At 50.3% G+C, this 22,677-nt stretch overlaps 1 protein-coding gene across 4 annotated transcripts in view; it reads left to right on the top strand.

Moving 5' to 3' along the window:
- The window catches only part of Smad3 (SMAD family member 3), a 112,099-nt gene that overhangs the window by 72,935 nt on the left and 16,487 nt on the right, over window positions 1-22,677 (top strand). For 3 of the 4 annotated variants that reach the window (XM_057766431.1, XM_057766433.1, XM_057766432.1), the window contains exons 2-5: window positions 16,589-16,782; window positions 16,910-17,041; window positions 18,310-18,384; window positions 20,664-20,714. In XM_057766431.1, the coding sequence (XP_057622414.1) occupies window positions 16,589-16,782; window positions 16,910-17,041; window positions 18,310-18,384; window positions 20,664-20,714 (452 nt within the window). Of the gene's footprint in view, window positions 1-16,588; window positions 16,783-16,909; window positions 17,042-17,921; window positions 17,989-18,309; window positions 18,385-20,663; window positions 20,715-22,677 lie in introns of those variants that run through there. The other variant, XM_057766434.1, reaches the window with a different exon arrangement.

The following is a 22,677-nucleotide window of genomic DNA, read 5'->3' as shown; positions in this document are numbered from 1 at the left end:
AACCACTCGTGTTTTATTTTTGACAGACTTTCAGCAGCTACTGGGAGTTATTTGAACTCTCTAGCTGCTGAACCTGGCTTCCTGATGGACAGGAGAGCACTGTCTAGTTGGCTTAGAATGAGTGGCCAGGCTCGAGGTGTCAGTGGCCAGAGTGACTGCAGAAGCTCGTGGCTTCTTATGACGTTTAAAATCTGCCGCACCAAATAACTCTTGCTCCATGTGCTTTCGAAAGCACAGCCTTCAAACAACCGAAGATCTTGTGCAGTAGGGCTTGTGGCGTCCATGGAAGAAGCTCTGTGGGCCGGTAGGGGACCCCTCATGTTGAGGGACAGCACAGCATCCGGCCCCTGATCATCCCTCAGGGAAATCCTCAGACCCCCAGCACAATTCTTAGACATGCCTTTCCCTCCAGATCACTAGAGGGGCAATTCTGGCTCTTTGTGGAGTTGCCCATGCAGTGAGCAAAGGGTGGGGGCACTTGTGGCTTAATCCGTTGATTGGTCTGTGCCTTTTAAAATGTGGCTTCTCACTGGCCCCCTGCAGAATTTTGGGGAGTCTTTCTTTTAGATTCCTAGGTTGAGGTGTGATTGACATGCAGTCAATGGCGCACATTTAAAATGCACAGTGTGATGATTTTTATGTTCGTGTACACACCTGAGCCATCGCAACAATCAAGACAACACCGAACTGCTCGCAGTAGCCTTCCGCCTTTGGTGGCGCCACCCTTCCATTGCCGTTCTGCCTGCCAAGTGGCCGGTGCCCTGTCCCTGTGACTAGCTTGCATCTCCTGAAAATTTGTAGGGGCTGAGTCATGTGACACATTCTCTTTTTGTCTGTTTTCTTCCACCTGGCATACTTTTAGATCTGGCCATGCTTTGTGTGTTGAGTAGTGAATTCTGTTCTATGGCTGGGTGACGTTTCATCACAGGGATACAAAGGAATGAGCCGGGGCAGGAGAGCAGGATCACTGGTTGAGAGCCCTTGCAGCTCTTTAACAGGACAAGAGTTTGATTCCCAGCACACACGGGACAAGCTACAACCTCCCGTACCTCCAGCTTCAGGGAATCTGATGCCCATTCATGGTCTCCGTGGACACTGCACTCGTGTACACACAAACACAGACATACACATAATTAAAAACAAAATAAAATCTCTTAAAAAATGGATGTTGACACTTGGGGACTTTAAAATTTTTTATTTTATTTGAGTTTTGGGGTGTTTTGCTTCCATTTTAAAAGAATTTACTATAGGAGTGTTTTTATTTTCTGAAAGTGTGTTTTGAAAAAAAAAACCAAATATTTGTTTAGCATTTATCCCCATGGTTTTCACTTGGTCAAATCACTGAGGAAATGTGTTCATTGCCTGCTGTGTCTGGTAAGTGCCAGGCTGGATGGCCCTTTCTGGGCCAGAGGAAGTCATGTCCCCGTTGTTGGCTGATTGGTTCATGAAACCCCGTCATTGTGACACCTCGCCGTCCGAGTGGCGTAGCCCGAGAGCTCACATGTGATCTCTATCGTTCTCAGTCTGCTGAAATCTCGCTCCTGACCCCCTCGCCTGGCCTTGTCTTGTCACCCTGTAGGACATAGACATGGCTTCCATGCGCTTGCTTCATGCAGGACAGGCCTATGCACTTATCTCCATCTCCCCAGCCCCCGCCCGTGCCTTTACTTTTTTAAACTTTGAGACGGGGTCTCACTGAGTTGTCTGGACTGGCTCTAGACTTCCAATCACCATGCCTCAGCCTCCCAAGAGGCCGTCTGGTATTACAAGCCTGTACCAACAGGCCTGGTAAAAGGTGAGAATTTCAAGAAAGTGTGGCAGAACTTGGCAAACCTGTGAAGGACACGGTGTCCCTTTCAGTCTGATCTCATAGCTGCTTACACCATTAAAAAAAGAAAAAGAAGACTAAATTGACCCCAGATGCCGGTGTTTTTAGAATAGTCTCACATCTCCTGATCTTGTTCGAGGAATAACTGACATTCAAGAGCGGCTGCTTATCCTCACCGTTGGGTGGTATTTTCTACAATGCAAGGGAAAAGTAACCTGTGGCATTTTATGCCGGCACACACTGCTCAGGCGAGGAAGGGCCTCCGTGAGAGGTCTCTTGGACGACCCCTCTTACCAATGGGGAAACTTCCTGAGAGAGATGGGAAACCTTGCTTAAAGTGTACGCCAAGTAGGAAGGAGAGAAACACGATTTGGTGCCCGAGCCCCAGGCATCATCCCTGTGTTCCCACCATGTCTGCCTGCAGACCAACAGTGGAGGCTGGGCTTCCTGTCTGCTGTCCTTTGCCATGCGCCCCCTGGATGACTCTGAGTCTCTCTCAACTTTATGATCTTTTGGAAAACGCAGCCCTCGTCCCACCGAATTAATGTATTTAAGCTACTTTATTTATAAACAACCTGGCATGGTGCTCACTCTGTGAAGCAGCTGCTCTGATTATCTCTTTAAGGAGGTGAGGTAGGGAAAGCTAGTTCCAAAAGAGCTGAAAACAAAACAGGATTATTTGTCGTCCTTGATCTCAAGCAAAGGAAGTTGGGAAGACACAGGCATTAAGTGCTTTGCACATAGTAGCTACTTTAGTGGAGACAGACCCAATAATCAAGCTCTCCTTCTAAAGGGTGATGAGGGCAGTCAGCTGGTCAGAGGTAGTGAGGTTGGAGGGCTCTTCACGTCACAGGCCGAGAGGGGTCAGTCCAGTCCAAGGAGAGCTGGTATTTGGGGCCCTTCCCATGCAGTCTGTGTTTTATGTGTGCAGAGGGCACTTCCTTAAAGAAGCAGGTGCTTCCATGCCAGGGGTGGGGAACAGGCATGGGCCTGTTCTCTCTTCAGGAAAATCCAGTGGCTGCCTCCCTAAGGGGTGTGGGGACAGCAGGGTTAGAATTCGGTGACAAGCTCCCCCACATCACCTCCCATTCAGTCCAGGTAACAGAATACTGGGTAGTGTGGGATACACTGGGGTGCTTCAAGGGGCCATGCCTGACTCGAAAAGCTGCCACCCCATTTGTCTCAGGAGGAGTTTGGAGGAAGGCCTTGGGTAGGAAGAAAGGAGGGTGTCTTTCTCATGCCCCCCCCTTTCTTCTCACCTGTAAGGTTCTCTCAGCTGGTGTTTAACACTGCCATCCACCGTTACCCAGCCTTGAGGGGCAGAGGGTTCCAGAGACTGTTCTCTGGGCCTCGGCCAAACAGCTGCCATTCCTGAGAGAAGGACTGCAGTGACAAAGGGATAGCAGGGTCCATGGGGATGAGTGGTTGCAAGGGGGCCCTGCGTCTTTGTGGCCTCAGCCACTTGTGGTGGTGCTTCAATGTATGCAGTTCTGGGGCATTTGATGGTTTCAGGTCATAGCTTCCTGGAGTAGGGGAAAACATTAGACCTCCCTCTGAACTATCTTTGGTAGACATCCACTCATGGGCTCACTTTCCTCGTGTGGAAACAGCAAACATGGTGATGCCGAGATGCCCCCTGCTCCAAAGTCCCATGGTTCCCAAGCTCTGAAACATCCCACAGGGCCTCTTCTCTCAGTCTCAGACCCAGATCAGATCCCACCAAAGCCAGCCATGGCTATGAGCTTGTCTGACCCACCCCATCAATTGAAGAGCCCAGACTTGAGGCTAGCCCTAGGTAGCCCTGTTCACCCTTCTGATATGAGGTAGCCTCAGCTCCAGGAAGTGGTTAGTATTAGTTTGGCCTCTTACATGCAGGCTGATGGACAGGTTTTGTTGCTGTTGCTGCACTTTGGATTTCTTTGGGTTTTGCTTTTGTCCTGTAGGAGTAGTGGAAGTCACGAAGCTTCCCTGTCAATATGCTGTTCATGTCTAGTGGAGAGAAAAGCCTTTCTGTAGGTGTCCCCACTCTTTATCCTAGTTTGCTCCGCTTTAGGGCTGATTCCTCTCTGTCTCAGGCACCGAGTGGCAGACTCAGGGAGCTATAGAGTCTACACACTAAAAAAATAGTATCTCTCCCTGGTACTTGGAATGCCAGGATGTTCTAGAAAGTAGAGTCCCTGGAGATCAGTTGAACATGCTGCTTTTTGAACCAGATGACCCACGCTTCGAGACTAGTGCTTCACTGGGTGGCACAGCCCGAAGGAAAACACTAAGCCGTCCTCCTAGAGAGGGCCTGCCCCTTGCGCCTGCCCTAGGATGCTGGCCCAGAGCTCTGCTCTAGGCTGTTGAGTCTGATGCTTATGAATGTCCTGCTGATGATGCCAGGTGGGTTGGTGATTGCACGGCCCTCTGTAACCATCCTGGCAGGAATGGAGGTATCTAAAGAGACACTTCTGCCCCTTCTCTTGGCAATCAGGCTATTGATACAGCAGACCCCCGAGGAACTGACATTTCCCAGAGGTCTCAGACTGGTAGAAAGAAGAGGCTGAAGCCTGGTGCCAACCAGAGAAGGAAGAGTTGTCACGCTGTTGTGACAGCTTGCCTGACCACCTTGCTGGAGAGCCCGAAGCTGATGATAGATCTGTGATGGGTGGGGCCACATCCTGAGCGGGGCTACCTAGCTGTGTACCTGTCTAGACTGCTGCTTAAGTCTCTGAAAATGGACTGGGGAAGGGAGGTCACTGGAAGACATCTTTATTTGTTTCTCTTCCCAATGTGGTCACATGGAAGAAATCTTTCTCTGTGCTCGCTACTCATTTGATTGGCTGTCGTGACTGGGTAGACCTGAGTCTAGCTCGTCAGGACTGCCGGGGCCCAGGCATTGACCGTATCGCTAGTTTGTCTAATGTCTATCTGCACCTTAGCCACAGGTGACTTTGTCTGCCAGGCATGGTAGGCAACACAGATCAGCTTCCCCGGTCAAGAGAACTGCGGCCTCCAGTCCTTCCCAGCTGCCCTCTCCACCCCTCTGCCCAGATGACCAGCACCCATGTCACTCCTCCACTGTTTCAGAGTAGCTGTTGTTGACGGATCATTTCTGGTGGCAGCCTGTGTTGTGTGTCTGTGGTTTCTTTGGACTCGATTGGCTATAGGGCGGCCTAAGATCTGTGTATGTCTCCTACATGTTCTGAGACATGGAGTGTAGCCTGCTGCTCATACACAGAGTTTAAGTACTATGTCTGTGGAATACTTCTGATAAAACCATTAGTCCACCTCTTCCAGGTACAGGGGAAGGTCACCTGGGTCTCCTTGCCTACCAGGAGTTCCTGACCTAGATAGACAGGAAGTTGGATCACACGAGGCCACGAGGGCTAAGATAAATAGTGGAGGTAGTAGGGATTTTAAGATGCAGGAGAAGAGGCTGCTGGGAGGCCAGTGGGCAGGAAGAACCACAGATAGGATGCTGTGGAGGCCTCAGAGTGGAATGGGCAGTTTTGGAAAGAATGGAGTGTTCTGGAGCCAAGGGATGGAGCCTTGCCTTGAAGTCATTCTGCCTTTGTAGTGGCTGCTTCGGGAGCTCAGGCTTTGCCCAGGAAACTGTTTAGACTAGGAGGCCAGCTTATATGGGGAGGCATGGTCATCTCTCTTTCTACAGGTTGTCCATCTGGCCGGTTGAAGACCTCTGTGTTCAGAACGCACACACACACACACTGTCAGAACAAACCAGAGCCTTTGGTTTGGGTACAGTTGGAAGTCCGGTCCCTTAGTTAGGAATGTCAGTTGTCTGTGTAACTCTGCCTGGCCCTGTGAAGCCTGGGTTGTACAGGACCTTGATTTTTACCTAGGATGGAAACTGCTCTGAAAAGGTTTTATTTAAAAAAAAAAAATGGCATGTAGGTGGTGTAGGTGGAATGCTGGCCATGAGGTCCCACAGTCACCACGTTGCCTGTAGGTGAAAAGTAGCCCCTTACTAAACTTTGTAGTGCTTGACGTCATATGGAAATAAATCATTCCAAGACTGGAGTGATTCGAGCTCACGTCCCATCACCCATGTTAGGCAGCTTGCAATCTGTAATCCCAGTTCCAAGGGACTCTGTCCTCTTCGTGCAGCACACACACACATGTGGCACACACCGGCACTTGCACACATGTGGCACACACACGTGACACACATGGGCACTTACACGTGGCACACACTGGCACTCACACATGTGGCACACACCGATAAGCAAACAAATGAGAAGTCTTAAAAGAAATCAATTATTTCTCTCTCTTTCCTTATTGCCAGCTCCCCAACTCTTGCATATTTCCCCTTCTGTAGTCAAACAGGAAGGCTTGAACAACCTAAAGGTGGTCATGTAGCTCAGTGGAATGCTTGCCTAGCATGCACAAGGCTCAACATCCTATTTCCACTGTTGACAAAAGATGATCCACAGGCTGGCTGTAGCTGAGTGGGATATCACAGGCGTGAGGCACTGGGGCAAGGGGAGGAGAGCCCCAAAGACTTTTGTTTGGGCCCCTTCGTAAAGTGGGGAACAGGGCCTTGGGGTGTGTGTGGCTCAGGAGGCAGAGTGCTTGCTTAGCATGTGGGAAGCTGTGGAAGAAGGAATGGGGTGGAAATGGGAACAGTCCCTTCCCCAGATGTTTTGTTTGGATGTTGCTAAGAGTGCTGTAACACAGGAGCTGAGGGAGCCCTTGCCCCTGTCTACATCTCTGTTGAGTGTCACCAAGCCACACAGCACACATTTAACTTGTTCTGCTGCACTCGGGGTCCCTGTGTTATCTCTCTGGTGGATGGCTCAGGACCATGAAAGTCAGAACTGTACAATTCACACAACACCTCATTGCCCTCCTCGTCTCCTGCCCCTGCTCTCTAAGTCGCGAATGCCCACCTTGTGTTTTCTCTTTATTCCTTGGAAACGGTATGAGGTTGGCTTTGGCAGAACTAGGCTGACAGCTGGCTTCCATATTCACTTATCCTACTGAGGGCCTGTGAGACTCTTCTCAGAAGGAAGGATGGATGGAAGGAGGGGAAGAAGGAAGGATGGATGATAGAAGGAAGAAGGGGTGAATAGATGGAAGGAAGGAAGGAAGGAAGGAAGGAAGGAAGGAAGGAAGGAAGAAATCCACCCCCTGAGCATGTAGCCCACTCAGAAATGATTCCTGTCTTGACTCAGGTAAACCTCAGGGAGGAGGGAGGCTGGGGATCCAGGAAAGGAGGCGTGAGGGGAGACTTAGCTGTTACCTCTTTCTGCTTCATGGAAGAAAGTGGGTGTGTGTTGGGGGGAGGTGATGAAAAATGAATGACTAAGAATCCTGACAGAAGAATTGCTTATTTGATGACGTTAGTTGACGCTGAAGTTTACTGGCAGAGGAGGTTTGAGAAATGGCCCTTATCATGGGGAAGTGGCTTTCAGTGTCCACCTCTTGTTTTGAAGAGTACAAAGACAAGCCTCCATTTATAGGTCGTTAAGTGTAGGCAGATGTCTCTGTCCTGCCTGGTCCTGCAGCTGTTCAGTCCCAAAGAAACACACAGAGGCTTATATTAATTATATAAACTGTATGGCCTATTAGCTCTGGATTATTATTAACTAGTTCTTAAAACTTAAATTAACCCATAATTCTTGTCTATGTTTAGTTACGTGGCTTGGTACCTTTTCTCAGTGCAGCATTCTCCTCTTGCTTCCTCTGAATCTGGGTGGTGAATGCATCTCTGCCTTTCCTCTCCCCAGAATTCTCCTAGTCTGGTCGCCCCACCTATACTTCTTGCCTGGCTACTGGCCACTCAGGGTTTTATTAAACCAATATGAGTGACAAACCTTTACAATGTACAAACAGTTGAGTGGAAGACCCACCAGGGTTTGAGAGCCTCTAACAAGGGCTTGATTCCCCTGCTCTTCCGTTTTTCTCTTTTCTCGTAGAGTTCCACTTTTGAGGCTGGCACACATCTTTCTCTGAATAACCACTTTCATATCTATTTTGTCATGGTCATAAGGAGAAGTGAAATCCTTTTGTGGCATAAGCCTCAAGCTGGCACTTTATTTTATTCTGTCAAACTGACAATGCCGAGTAACCTATTTCCCAGAGGGCATTTTGGAAGCTGTGTGTCCTGGGTCTGGGTCTGAGCAGAGCTGAGCTGCCCAGAGGGAGGCCTGGGTTATGTAGGTTGAGATCAGGAGCCTCCCCTTCTGACTCCCTCTGGTGCATGTGGGATGCTTTGGGTTTTTGCTATGGGTGTGTGTGTGTGTGTGTGTGTGTGTGTGTGTGTGTGTGTGTGTGTGTGTGAAAAGCTGGTGTGGAGAGCTTGTTAGCCTGAGTCGGCCAGGTTGCCAAGGGCTGGAACATCCTGGATACTCTGTGAGTTATCTCTAAAAGACCAATGAGCAATCTCAGTCCCAGTTCTGGATCAAGTGCAGACAGCAGAGCTTTCCAACACAGTGAAATAGCCATGCGGATGGTTCCCGGGGCCTGGCAGCATTCCTTTGGCTTGCAGTGAGCAGAATTAGTTTGGTTCTTAGCAGCATCCTCCGTAACTAGAAAGGTCTGCAGTCCCGGCAGCACCGAAGAGCTGCATGCTTGTTGAGGTAGGGCTCGGACGGAAAGCCGGCTTATAAAAAGCGGAACCATGAGCAGGTCTCTGAATCAGCCCCTCCACCTTCTTCCCTGTCCTCTTTCTTCCCCCTCCTCTTCTCCAAACTTTACCCTGTGTCTTGTGGAGAAGAGAGGGGACAAGGACAGTTTCTCAGAGTCAAAGGAGGTCGTCTGCGATTCAAATACACTATTTAACAGTCATCGAAAGTGGGTTCTGCAGTGTAGTGTTGAGGTTAGCGGGCTCTGCTTTTCTCTTGTTCTTGGTGACTTTGGATGTCTCCTCACACCATATATGGTTTTCACTTAAAAACAGGAATAAGGCCCCCATTCCAGCACACCTAGGGCCCTTGAATTTCATGAGAACTTCTGGGAAAGGTCTGCTCTGAGGTTTCCATTGCATCTGTTTCCCTCCACCTGTGCCCACCTGTAGGCTCGCCCTTAGCCCTGGGCTCTCCAGGGGAGTGGGGAAGCAGATGCCTCTGATGCTGCTCATGTCTAGATTTTCCTGTGAGGCCGGGGTGCTGCTCAATGTTGTGAAGGACACAGGAAGTGACGACACCCCCCTTCTCCTTGTCCCACCGCCACCATGTCTGAAATGCTCACACATGGGAAGATGGGCTTGTTTCGTTTACAGCCAGGACCAAAGTTCCCATTGATCACCCTCTTCCTGATCAGACAGGTCATACCCTGAGCCTACCCCCAGGCTAACCCAAGGGCCAGAGGATCGGTCTGTGTGGGGTCCACTCCCGAGAGAACAAGGCTGGGTCCCAGGATTGCTGGGGCGGTCTTTTGCATAGAGGGAAAATTCTGATATGAGTACTCCAAGGGCCACATATGGAGAGATCCCACACTGATCGCCCATAGTCCCAAGACCAATGCAAGGAGCTGTTTAAGCCACCAGTATCTCACCCTCCACCCCACCCTAACCCCTGTTATCTGATGAGAGCATCTAAGCAAACCCTGAAGTCACTTAGCTTTGCTCTTTGGACCAGAAAGCGGGGTGGGGGGGGGGGAGACAATAAACCCACATATAATACAAAACTCAAGAAAAAGAAAAATGTAAATCAATGAAGCTCTGAGGCATGCTGGGAATTACATTGTGCAGACAAATGGGTGTTCCAGCTGGCACAGGCATGACCTGGGAGTTGGTAGATAGGTGTGCTTTTCACTGGCAAATCCAAAATGGCAAAGAGCCTTTTCCTTCTATTACCAAAGCCTAGCAGGTGCTGGGAAAACTGAGGAGCAAACCAAAATGAGGTGGGTGGGGGTGGAGGTTTGGCTGCGGGGTGAACTCTCTACTCTTGTCAAGTTCAAAACCATCACAGCAACCTTTAGAGTCAGTCTGTGCTTCTTGTAGATAACCCGGAAGGCCCAGAGGAAAGCCTTTCTCCACACACTAAAGATAAGTCTCTGTGGAATGACTAAGGCTTGCTTGGATCATGCAGTTGGAATAGGGTTTGGGGGTGAGTCCCACAGGCTGTAAGTGAACTTGGAGAAGGGGAGTAGAGCATAGGAAAGTCTGTCAGCCTCTCAGAAGAGGAAGGAATTGGTACTTGCAAGCTGACTGAGAAGACCAGTGGTGGAGTCAATGTATTAGTCAGCTAGAGCTGTGTGAGAATCCATACCAATCCCCCAGCAGGCCATGGGGCAGCAGCCATCTGGTGCTTCATGGTGCTCGCAGAGGTACCGGGGAGTAGGAGGAAGTGCACAGTGCCTCTGCTGACATCTGGAAGAAGTCAAGGGACAAGACAGAAGAGCCACAGGGCAAGGTACTTGGGTCAGATGTCACAGTCGCCAGTGGCCAGCATTGTCCAGTGACTGCATTTTGGCATCACCTCTTGGTGATGCGTATACATGAGGCAGGATCCTGAGAAGGCTCAGAACAGCGATCTCCTTCACTATCGCTGTTAGTGTTCCACAGGATAACGAAAAAGAGCACTTGCCTGTGAGAGGCCAGAGTTCAGTAATGAGAGAGAGCGGGTGAGAGGAAGGGAGGCGAGCACTTCCTTCAGATCGTCTCACCTCAGGGCACAGGTTTCTGAGACGTGGCTGGAGTTTAGTAATGGTTTGAGGTGAGTTTTTCTGAGAGTGATGGAGCAACCCTTGTTTCTCCTCTGTTTTCAGCACTGGTCTAGGCTTGAGTCTGCCTCTGCCTTCCACAGACTATGTGGCTTTAGGCGAGGCCCTGGAGGTCTCAGCTCGGCAGTAGCAGGATTTCACGACGAGTTGCCGTGTTGGCTTCTCACATGGTGGGTCTGGCACCCGTCCATGCTGAATAGGTACTGATATTTTTCTGGAATTTGTGTGTTCTGCTACTGACCTGTGACCCCTCGCCATCCCCCACATGGCTACTGGACCATAGATAGGAGTAGTATTGGCTTAAGGTGGACCCCAGCCCAGCCCTCTCACCGAGGCAGCACTCTGGCTGACATCCTCCTCACCATCGGCTCCAGCCTCTGGCATATCCACATCCTTGGCTGTGGCTCCCACCACCATTTTGGGACACTTTACGGGTCTCATTTGGAGCCAATGGAAGGAAGCTTCATTTCCTGCCACAGGAAATTGTTTGGCTGGGGAAGAATATGTTTAAAGATTAAAACCTTCTGTCCAGGGAGCTGGAGGGAGATGCTAAGAGGTTTGGGGGTCAACCATGAGGAAGACACTGGGTGTGGAAAGAGAACTCAGTCACAGTTGGGGAGCAGGTCTGTGCTCTCATCAATCAGTAGGCCGCTGGGAGGAAGGCAGGCCTGCTTTAGAGAGAGAAGCTAGCCGTGAATACAGCCTTTCCTGGTACTGAGCATGCTCGTGGCAATATGAGCTCACAATGAGGACTTAATTACTGGATTTACTTAATGGGCCCCAAGCCATGCCTGGGGAGGGCGTGTTCTGGACACATCAGCTCTGTTAAACCCAGCAGCTGGAACACCCAGTTCACTCATACTATTTAGTAAGCGTTGGTGTGCATTTTGAGTGGTAAAGAGAAGGGGAGGGACAAAAGGAGGGAGAAAGAATGGCTTAGACTTTGAATCAAGAGGAGCTGCCACAATTGTCTGTGAAGAATGAATGAGATGCCTTTGTCATCTTGGGATATATATCTGTATCTCTATCTATCTATCTATCTATCTATCTATCTATCTATCTATCTATCTATCTATCTATCTATCTATAATGATTTTATGGCTTCAAAGCAGGGACATGGACCAGATGACTTCTTGAAAGTCCTGTCAGGTGGTCATGTGCTCAAGAGCCTTGCAGTTAGGAGAGCTGGCCTCTGGCTGCAGCCCTGGTACAGTCTGCGTGGCTCTAGGGTCCCACCTTTGCTTCAGACTGGTCTAAGGGGTTGGATTTATTGAGCCAGGAGCATTGGAGACTTGCTTTATGAACCATACAGCATGGTGCTGGTAGAGACCACTTAAGATGAACCAGGAACAAGCACCAGGGAGACAGGAAGCCCCATGGTGGCTGCTCCTGTTATGCTCCTGGATCACCCAAGCCAGGAAGGACTGACTTCTGAGCAGCTAGGCTCCTTCCTTAGCTTAGCATCATGCACGGGAGCGAGGCAGTGTGGAGCCTCGGTGCTAATGCGGCAAGCTGTTGATGTCTGATGTGTTCTCACGGTGCCCGGGGCTGCATGGAGTGTCACCCAGGCCTCTCAAGAGTCTGGCAATGGTACTTCTAGTTCAGACAAAATACGAAGGCTGAGGTTCTAAGCAGTTTGCTCAAATTTATAGAGTTGCTAGACACAGAAATGGCAAATCCAGGCTTAGCCAAGTCCAAAGTCTTCTTTGCCCCCCTCCGCTTGGAATTGTGGTATAATTTACAAATCAACTGTGCATACCCAAAGTGTGCTATTTGGTAAATTTCAGCACGTGTCTGTCCATAATACCACCACAGTCAAGATAACAAATAGAGCCTGTATCCCGCCAAGGTCTCCCTTGCTAACTCCATCCCTCCCATCTCTGCATGCATGCCTCACCTTCCCAGGCATAGCTTGTTGGGCATGGTGGTGATGCATGGCTGTAGTTGAAGCACTTAGGAAGTTGAGGGAAGAGGATCATACAAGTTTGAACTGGCCTGGGGACTATATCCTATCTGCCATCATCAAAGCTAGAGTGACAGCTGTGTCAAAATAAAAAAACCAAGCAATAACAATTTTACATACACAGAATGACCCAGTTCCTTTCACTCATGACCTTGATCCATCCATGCATTGCTCCAGAGGCCAATATTGTCAGTCATCCTCTGTGTGGACGTAGCAAAGTACTTAGGTGTTCGTACGTTTGTGGGCATACTGCTTTGTTTCTCTTGGGGGAATGCTTAGAAGAAGCATAGGTAGATCCTATGGTAGGTGTTGTGGCATGAGTGTGAAATATACTCTATAGGCTCACATGTCTGAACGCTTGGTCTCAAGCTTTGACAGCACTGGAAGGATATGGAACCTTTAGGAGGGAGAGTCCCACTGGAGGAAGTAAGTCCCTAGAGGTAGGTTTTGAGGCCCTATAGCCTAGCCCCACTTCCTGTTCACTCTGCTTCCTGAGTACAGATACAGTATGACCACCAGACCTCTGGCTCCCATTGCTTTGTCTTCTCTTCTGCAGTGAAGGGGTTGTAGGTCTCCGGAAGCCAAAAGAAGCTAATTGTTCCTTAGGTTGCTTTTGTCAAGGTACTTTATTACAGCCACTAATTAGCTAAGACAAAAGCTGGCACTAGGAGTGGGGTGCAGACCATCACGGTGGGAAGTCAAGGAGGCAGGCGCTTGAGGCAGCTGGTCATAGTGCAGACACGGTCAGGAAGAAAACAGAGGTAAAAATTGTTCCCCGCTCACATTTTCCTTTTCAGTAGTTCAGGATTCCTTCCCAGAGAATGGTGCCACCCTTAGCGGGCTGGTCTCCCGTCTCAGTTAACCCAGTCAGGATAATCCCCCGTGACAGGCATACACAGAGACCCATCTCCCAGGGGACTCTATATTTGTCAAACTGACCTTTAGACAGATCATCACAATTTATGTCAGATTATTTAATCACAGCAACTGAAAAAGAAACTAGTATAGTAGGTTTCTACGTTGGACTTTGAAGGAAACTCCCCAACGGTCTCTGTCAGAGCCACTGTATCACTGTTTTCCGTTAGAGTGATGTATAAGAGTTCCGGTCGCTCCACACCATTGCCACCAAGAGGCATACACAGTCCTTTTAATTTAGCTGTTCGGATAGTTGTGTGGTGGCATCTCATCATATGTAGTTACACTTTATTTTACATGTGTGGGATTTTGCCTGCACACATGTCTATGTACGATAGCGTGTTCCATGGCCCAAGGAAAAGGCATACCATCCTCAGGAACTAGAATTGTGGGTGGTTGTGAACCTCTGTGTGTGAGTACTGGGAATCAAACCCGGGACCTCCGCAAGAATGGTAAGTGCTCTTAACTGCTGAGCCAGCTGGAGAGTCCCTGGGTAGTTTTAATCCACTGTACAGATTTATAGTTTTAATCCCCCACCCCTGTACTTTTCTAATTAGTAATGAAATAGAACATCTTGTCATCTTTAGATTCTTAGACTAGCATCTGTCTAGATGATTCTCCTGTTAATTTCAGATTCGGTTGTTTTGGCATTTTTTACCCTAGAAACGGAAGCTCTGTGAGATTTAGTCTTTGCCAATGTCACTGTTATTTTTGTTTAAGTCTCCTACAGATCAGGAGCCTCTACCCTGTTTTCCTATGTATCGATATATGAACTTGGAGTTTGAATGGATTGTGCTTTTGGTGTAGTAACCGAGAAGTTATTGTTCAAGTCACAGAGATCTTACAAAGTTTTGTCTTGACATTTTTGTTGTTTGATTTTTTTTTTTTTTTGCTTTTCAAGACAGTTTCTCTGTGTAACAGCTCTAGCTGTCCTGGAACTTGCTCTGTAGACCAGGTCTTGAACTCACAGAGGTCACCTGCCTCTGCCTCCTGAGTGCTGGTATTAAAGGCGTATGTCACCACCATCTGGCTGTCTTGACTTGATGTTTTTGTAGTTTTGAGTTTTGTACTTTGACCTTCCATTCCTACAAAGGTGTAAGGTGTAGGTTGAAGTTCACTTTTCTTGGTGTGGCTCTCCAGTAGGTCCAGCACCGCCTACTGAAAGGTCCACCTTTCCCAGCTGGTGTGTCTTTGGCCCTTCGTTGAAAGTCAGCCTTCATGTATATGTGACTGCGTATGGCCTTTCTTGGGTCCCATGGATATGCTGGTCAGTTTTGAGTACATTGCCACATTGCTTTGCTGAGGGTAGCATTCTTGCTTTTTGGAACCATATTGTTCATTTTCTATGCATGTATGCATGTATTTGTATGGGTTTGTATGTACAGGTATGCTGATGTGTGCAGTACCAATGCACATGTTTGTGTATGACTGGAGGTCAGAAGACAACTCTGGCCGCTGTCCACTTTGTTTTTATTTTTTGAGACAGGGTCACATTGCCTGGGTCTCATCAGGAAGGTGAGGCAGGGTGGTCACCAGACTCTCGAGATCTGGCTGTTTCTGCCTCCTCAGTGCGCTACCATAGCCAGCTGTTTTCCCTTGAGCTCCAAGGACTGAACACAGGTTCTCACGCCTGTGACTTAGCTGGCTGGCCATCTCCCTAGCTCTCTTTGTTACTTTTAAAGCAAGAGGATACCCCTCCCACCATCCAGGTGGGCCTGTTGGGTCCATTCTTCCTCACTGCTGGCATGGTCCTTCTCCTGCCACTTCTCTCCTGTCCTCGTCTTTCCCACCAGAGAGGTGACCTCAGCATCCAGCTAGTCCTGTGCTAGGGCCTTTGTCATACCCTGAAGAGTCAGTGTGGCTTCTTCCCTTATCTTTGGGGGAATTCGGTAGCTTTGAAAGAAAGTGAGGAGAGCTGAAGGATTTTATGTCTCCACTTTCCCCTCACCCTTTCTCTTTGTCAACCCCACAGCTCAGCTGCTTTGCCTAGGGCTGGCTTAGAGAATGACCACAGTCGCTAGTGACTGAGAGGAATGCTCACCATGGGCTGGAGCTTTGTAAAGCAGTTTCTAGTAGAGATCAGGCAAGGGGGAGACTGTCCCCATCATAACAGATGCAGCAATTTAGAGTCCTGGTACCCAGGGTTGCAGAGTCAGGAGCGTGAGCCACATCTCCAGGTCTTCTGGCTGCACATCCGGCTGACTTCCTTCTGTGCCTCAAGGACTAATCTCAGGCTGTCCTCTCTTGTTCGGCTCAGTAATTACTGTTTTCAGCTGCAGGGGCTATTTGGTCTGGGCCTCAGGGGGTGGGGAGGTAATTACATCCTTCTACAGGCCCTTAGTCAGCAGCTCTCGGCCAGTCCCTGTGACCAAGCCCAGCACTGACCTTTGTCCCTCCCCATTTCAGGCCAGCGCCTTGGAGATTGGTTGGACCCTGTTTGGTTCTGGTTGGCACATCTACCCAGCCCCCTCTCTTATAAAGCATCATAAAATCTGTTGGATTCAGACCCATAGGTGCCCTAGGGACAGAGGGTCAGTTTGCAGTGGCCCTCTGCTGGCTTGACTCAGCTACTAGAAGCATCATGCCCCTAACCTGGAGCTCCTAGGACAAGCCTTCTTATGGAAGAGGCAGTTCTACCTCCATTACTCTAGCCTCCCCCGCCCCGCAACCTGTGGGCCACATGCAGTCAGACTTATCACAGTATTTGCCTTTTTCATCCATGTGCATGAACACAGCCCATGTAAACATCTCAGAGGCCATTTACTGCTTCTGGGGAACAGTCAGACTCGTTCTGCCTGCCACCTAACCTCCTCTGTATGCAGCTTCTACCCTGTCCAGTGGTTGTCTCTACAAGGGCAAGATTGGCGGCATGTATACCTGCTTGAGTGTATCTCAGGCAGGTTCCCTTCCTTGAGAGCTGCTGCTAGGAGAATTCTGGGGTCTGCTGGATGCAAGGCCTTTCTTTTGGCCTGGGAAGCCTCGGCCTTCTTTGGTGGGCCTCCTTGCTGCTTTTGGGAGCTGTGCACATGTCCAGTAAGAACAGTTAGCTGTGATGCTTTGATTTCCTGGTCCCCTGTGTGTGGGGGAGGAAAGAACTTGAGAGTGTCTGCCAGCAAACTTGAACTCCCCAGGAGCTGTTGGGGGCCGGATATGGGAGTCAGCAATCCAAGCCTACACCACTGACACCTCCTGTCCCCTCTTTGCCACGTCAGGTCACTGGATGGCCGGCTGCAGGTGTCCCATCGGAAGGGGCTCCCCCACGTCATCTACTGCCGCCTGTGGCGATGGCCTGACCTGCACAGCCACCATGAGTTACGGGCCATGGAGCTGTGTGAGTTCGCCTTCAACATGAAGAAGGATGAAGTGTGCGTAAATCCTTACCACTATCAGAGAGTAGAGACACCAGGTATGTGTGTGTGTGTGGCCTTGCCCTCCCCGTCCTACCAACTCTGGAGGGTCTAAGGTGCCCTTGGGGACTGGGACTTCAGCATCCTGGCACTGACCCACCTCTGTTGTGTTTTCCTTGGGGACAGTTCTACCTCCAGTGTTGGTACCACGCCACACCGAGATCCCGGCCGAGTTCCCCCCGCTGGATGACTACAGCCATTCCATCCCTGAGAACACTAACTTCCCCGCTGGCATTGAGCCCCAAAGCAATATTCCAGGTAGGCACTGGCAGCTGCACAGGCAGCCAGGAGGCAGGGATGGCGCCATTTCCCCGTCCTCTGCACGTCATCGTGCGTACAGCAGGCTCGTGGGCCCTGATTATGAACCATATCCCCACCGGGAACGATCGGTGGCCCAAGCTCCTCTAACGATGTTTTTCTTGGCATGGGAGACCCTGTGACCCTTCTGCAGGGCTTTGGTGCCGTCATTTATTTTGAAAGCGGAAATAGCAACACTGTGTCTCTGCTCTCCCTCCCAGCCCATAAGGCTGGCATACAGGCAGGGTCCCTGAGGGGTACGGGCTGCAGAGTGTGGAATGAGGCAGCAGAGGGCCCTGTAAGTACCCTGAGCTTTGGACTGGGCAGAGTGGGAGTTGAGGCAGTAAATAGAATGTGCCTCATTGTCATGGTGCCAGCATTTCTGGAAGCCCCTCATCTACATGCAGATAATGTGTGGATCACTGCTGGGCACTCTGGGCATCCAGGAAAGCTGTGCTTGGCCATGCTAGGGCCAGTCAGGGCAACTTTTTGCTTTTGGGGCAATGATCCAGCTGTGTTCCTTTTAGAGCGTTCTAATTTGGATGTGGCTTTCGCTCTCTGGGTTGGCTTACTGGGCTGAGGTTATCTGTGGCCCGTGTCTTGGGTCAGAACGCATGCACACAGAGGCCAGCTGTCTGGCTTCTCAGATCCTTGCAGGTAGTGCTGGTCTGGGGGGGGGGGGCGGGTAAGCTGTCCACTCCCTATCAGATGGCAGACCTTGCAGGGCTAAGGCAGGGTGGGAAGGTGAGGTCGAGTTCCGAGAAATGGATCTTTGAGGGCGCCACCACTGAACGGCAGTCTCACTGGGGAGTTAAGCCACATCCCCTAGAGACAGCAGTGGCAGGAGCAGCCAGCTTGCACAGGGACAGCCTCAAGGCCACAGCTCCCAGGGAACAGAGATGTACCATGTAGGCATGTCCTAAAGCCTCCCTTCTTTACCTGACCTTGAAGGATGGGGACAAGCCAGCTAAACCGTGGTCCTAGAGCAAGGCATTTCAGATTTGGGAGTCGGTGTGTTAGGATCCAGGTTGGGAGGCAGAGAGCAGCGCTGGCAAAGGCCTGAGCATGGCAGAGTGCAGGAACTGACACCTGCCCTTGAGGCCCAGCTTTCTTCTAGGCACTCTGCACTCAGCGGTGGAGTGAATGCATGCTATATTAGCCAGCAAATGGAGCGCCAGGGCCAGGCCTTGCATTCCTCCTAATGGGACTGCCTGCCTTCTAATCCCCAGAAACCCCACCCCCTGGCTACCTGAGTGAAGATGGAGAAACTAGTGACCACCAGATGAACCACAGCATGGACGCAGGTCAGTAGTGGTGACTTGCCCCTCCCTTCTGCCCCCTGCTTTCCTGCCTGCCTGCTGTCTATAGAGCACTGCTTGGGTGCCGCGTACGTCACTGGAGATACTCTTCCACAGGGGCACAAAGTTGTTTTCCTGACAGTGTAGCCTGGCCATGTGGGTGAGGTGCTGACAGAGGGTGGGAAGAAGGGCTCCCACACACAGGTGAGCAGGGAGGAAAACCTGCAGGGAGGAACAGCCCTTTCTGGTGGCCAGCAAAGACACCAGAAGCAACTGTTATTTATTTATTTTTTTTCAAATGTAGTGGCCAAATGAGATCGGCATGCCCTGCTGGGAGGGACTGGGCCGAGTTTTCTCTTGCTGCGGTCCCAGATGTTTCCTGTGTCATATGTTATGGGACCAAATTGCTTCCAAACGAGCAGCTTCTTGAACAGAGCCCCAGCTGCCACATGGGACCTGCTCGTCATTGTGTGGTGGGTGAGGAGGGAGAGAGCAGATGTTCCCACGATGGCGGGCTGCCTCACGCACAGACCACAAGAGTTTACACAATTCACAGGAGGGTAGAAAAGGGTTACATATGCAGCAGAAGCACAGTCATGGGGGTATTGTGCTTTGAGGTCAAGCATGCCTCCCAGACATACCCATCCAGGCCTGTGGCTGGCAGCATGGACCCAGCTGGAGTGCACGGGAGACCTTCCTGTACTCAGTGCCAAGTGACCACTGCAAACTTGCAGCTATGGGCAGTGAGCCAGCTAGGCAGCCTCCTCCAGCTGCAGAGCTTCTCCTCAGCTCCCGCCTCCCTCCCCCCCCCCCCCCCCCCCCGTGTGTAGAATGACCGTTGTAAACAAACATAATCAGAGAGGTCTGTATGTGGGAAGGACTAGTCAGGCATGCTTTCACTGGCTCCAATCTGCTTGCGCCCTTCACTGTCTTTCTGTCCCATTATACCATGTCCCCTCTCCTATCTCTTTCTCTTTCTCCATGCAAAGCCCTGGGGGGCCAGGGTTTGTGTACCCAGCTAACCTAGGCACGGATGGGCAAAGGTCTCTCTTTGTTCCTTGGTTTTCCTCAAAGTAGCCCGTTTGGCTCCTAGTTCAATTGCTAATGGGCTTGTCTTCTCTATCAGGTGAGGTATGGCGGTGTCTCTGGTCTGAGGGTCACCAAAGTCACCCTCAGGTCTTGCCTGGCAGCATATGTGCCCTTTCAGAATAACCTTGACTACTGCAAAGTAGGAAACAACTATTAAAGGCTTCCTGTATGCCAATCCTGGCATTAATCCTTTTCTAATGTAACCATCTTACTTAATTTATATAGGCCAATAGATGGTTATTTCCTACTTTGTACCAGGGGAAAAATTAAGGCCCCATAATGTAATATATTTTTACCAAAACCACAGCCAAAGTCATGGCTATTATGTAGTAAGCTTTTCAAGCACCATTATGGCCTCCAGAATTGTTTCTTATCTCCACCGGGTCAGGTGCTGCCACAGGGGAGAAGAGAAAGCCTGTGACCTGGTCTTTACCCTCAGAGTTCAGAGCTCTTCTTTTGGAATGAAATAAAAGAGCCCCAGGGACAGCTCAAGGCAGCTTCAGGGCTCAGCCTCAAGGTCTGGTGGATGTCAGGGGGTGGGGCCAGGCTGCAAGACATTCATAAATAAGCAACTGCACTCCAAGGCAGGCGGGAACAAAGGAGGGTAGGATGGGACCCTGTGGAAAGGCCGCCACTGGCTTTCTTTGAAGACTGGTGTGTGTACACACACGTGTGTGTGTGTGATTTTTCTTGGTAGCCGGGGCAGAGAGAAGATCAGAGTGTGAATTCGGTAGATCCTGCCTTGCACAAAGTATCAAGTCAGTTGCTGAGTTGCAGGATTTCTGAGGCTGGGTCTGTGAATTTCCTGAGGTGATCCCAGGTACCTTAGAGCTAGACTGTGGAGTTGGGCAGTGTGGGAGGGAGAGAGGGAGACTGCCCCTCCATAGTACCGGGCTGTGAAGCACTGGAATGTGTATCTTTACCCTTTCGTTTCCTCAGGATAGTCAGCCGTCCCTGAGGGCAGGTGTGTGCACTGGCCTAGCCGAGCCCACCACGGCCTGTGCTGGAGGGGTCCTCTAAGGCTGGTTACTCAATCCACCCATTCCACAGAGAGGGCAGCATACCTAGATGTGTGGCGGGGAGTGTGGCTGGGCTGCTTAAGGTTTGGTCCAGGGCTTCCTTATGGCATGGTGAGGGATTCTGTCTTGACTGTAGAGTACTCCAACAACATCTTAAAACTGCGTATCACCTTGCAGGCTCTCCAAACCTATCTCCGAATCCGATGTCCCCAGCACACAATAACTTGGGTGAGTATTCATCGTTAAGGTGGGGGCCATCCCACTCCTGGTTGTAGCTCAGCTGATTGCCTCAGTGAAGGTGAGCCCTGCCCCCTCCGTCACCACCAGCCCAGCTTAACCCATGGGGTTTCTGGTTACAGTGATCCTGGGGTCACCTCAGAACAGGGAAACCTGAGATCAGTGGTGTCAGGAAAGACAGCCTATGCTGGGGTTCGTGTTTCCCCTGGGCGGCATTCAGACGTGAGTGAACGAAATCTCCCAGACCTCAGGCCCAGGAGACAGGGGCCTCAGCCAGCCAAATGCATGTGTGTAGCTTGGGGCAAAGCCACAGGCAGCTGCCCAGACTCAGCCCCCAGCTCCCAGAAACTTGTTTCAGACACACGGTGGGATTTCAGCTGAGTTTATCATCTCATAATAACTTGTTATTAAAGCAGCAACATATAAGGAATTTGGGGGAAAAGCAATGTGCCCACAATCGCACTGCCTAGCACAACTTTTATCATGGTCTGTCTGGTGTTTGTGGGGCAGTGTATACATGTGCACTGTGCCACTGAAACCGTGGCCCGTCTGATCCTCTACAAATGCGTTTCTCCATTTGGAAGTCTTGATTATCACTGTACTATCTCATGATGTTTCTATCAGCTGACCCCACTGTTCCCACAACAATCTTCAGCTGTTGGACACGGGTCAGCGTTCTGAGGGTCACCCTGCCAGCCTGCCAGCGTCCTTCCAGCGTGGGGGAGGGAGACTCTTCAGGAGTCCTTGGGGGCTAGAAACGGCAGAAGGGCTCAAAACATGAGATGTCTGTGCTTTTATCAAAGGTAGCTTTGGATATTCTGGTCTGTAGTTTGGGTTCATTGAGGGCGGGGCGGGGCTGGGGTTAAGGCTGGCATTTGCTCTGTGGCCCAGGAAAAGCAGTTGATCATGGTAGGACACTTTGGAGCAGAGCACACTGGACAGGCTGGTGTGCCCATTTGTTTCAAGACCTTGGCCGATAGTGTTGGAGAAAACTCCTCATTCGGAATACTGGGAAACACGTAAAGAGTCTTTGAAAAGTGCCGACGGGTGGGCGGAGCAAAACATGACTTTGAGATACAGTTTAAATCTTTGGAGTATAATCTCGAGGAGCTTGGCTGAGAGAAGGTCACATTCCTGATAGTGGAGGCCCGAGTTATTGAAAACTAACCAAGACTAGATGCCACTAAAGGCCGATCAGGGGCGTCCAGCTTTGGGGATGAGCTGCTTTAGATTTATTTCTGGAGCCATTTCACCTTAAGTGTTCAGGCAGGTGCCACTGGGAAAGCCATCAAGGTCACAGACCAGTCAGATCTGACTTAGGATCCCTCACATGCATTTAAATCTTCCACCTGGGGTGCAGGCTGGGAGGAGGGTGAGCCAGGGCAGAAAAATGATGGGACAAGTGTTTCCTGGGGGCCCTTCGGGGTACCCCGAGGGCTGGTCTTCATAATCATGGACAGAAGCGTGGTCACTTTTCATGTCACAGCTCAGGAGAGCCTGTGCTCCTCTGAGTCGCACAGTCATCAGACAGAGAAACTGACTTTGAATCTTGGCTTCCTCGATCCATACCCTATGTAGATGCTAGGGTCTGGGGCAGTCATTCTCAACACTTCGAATGCTGTGGCCCTATAATATAGTCGCCATATTGTAACCCCTAGCCATAAAATTATCTTTGTTTCTACTCTATAACTGTAATTTGGTTGCTGTTATGAATCGTAATGTAAATATTGGTGTTTCCTGATAGTCTCAGGTGACCCCCATGAAAGGGTTGTTTGACACCCCCCCCCCAAGGGGGTTGAGACCCACGGGTTGAAAACCATTGGTCTAGAGCTATGCTAGAAACATGGTCACAACATGACCACATCTGTATTTCCCTATGGAGCTGAGGGAGCAGGCATAGACTATGCCCAAGAGGAAGCCATAAGCAATGGGCTGGGCAGACTCAGCCCAGACT

The sequence above is a fragment of the Chionomys nivalis genome, chromosome 4 (assembly GCF_950005125.1).
Source record: "Chionomys nivalis chromosome 4, mChiNiv1.1, whole genome shotgun sequence".
In the NCBI taxonomy this organism is placed as follows: domain Eukaryota; kingdom Metazoa; phylum Chordata; class Mammalia; order Rodentia; family Cricetidae; genus Chionomys; species Chionomys nivalis.
Note: the sequence above shows the minus strand (reverse complement) of the source record. Positions and strands in the feature narration are given on the sequence as shown.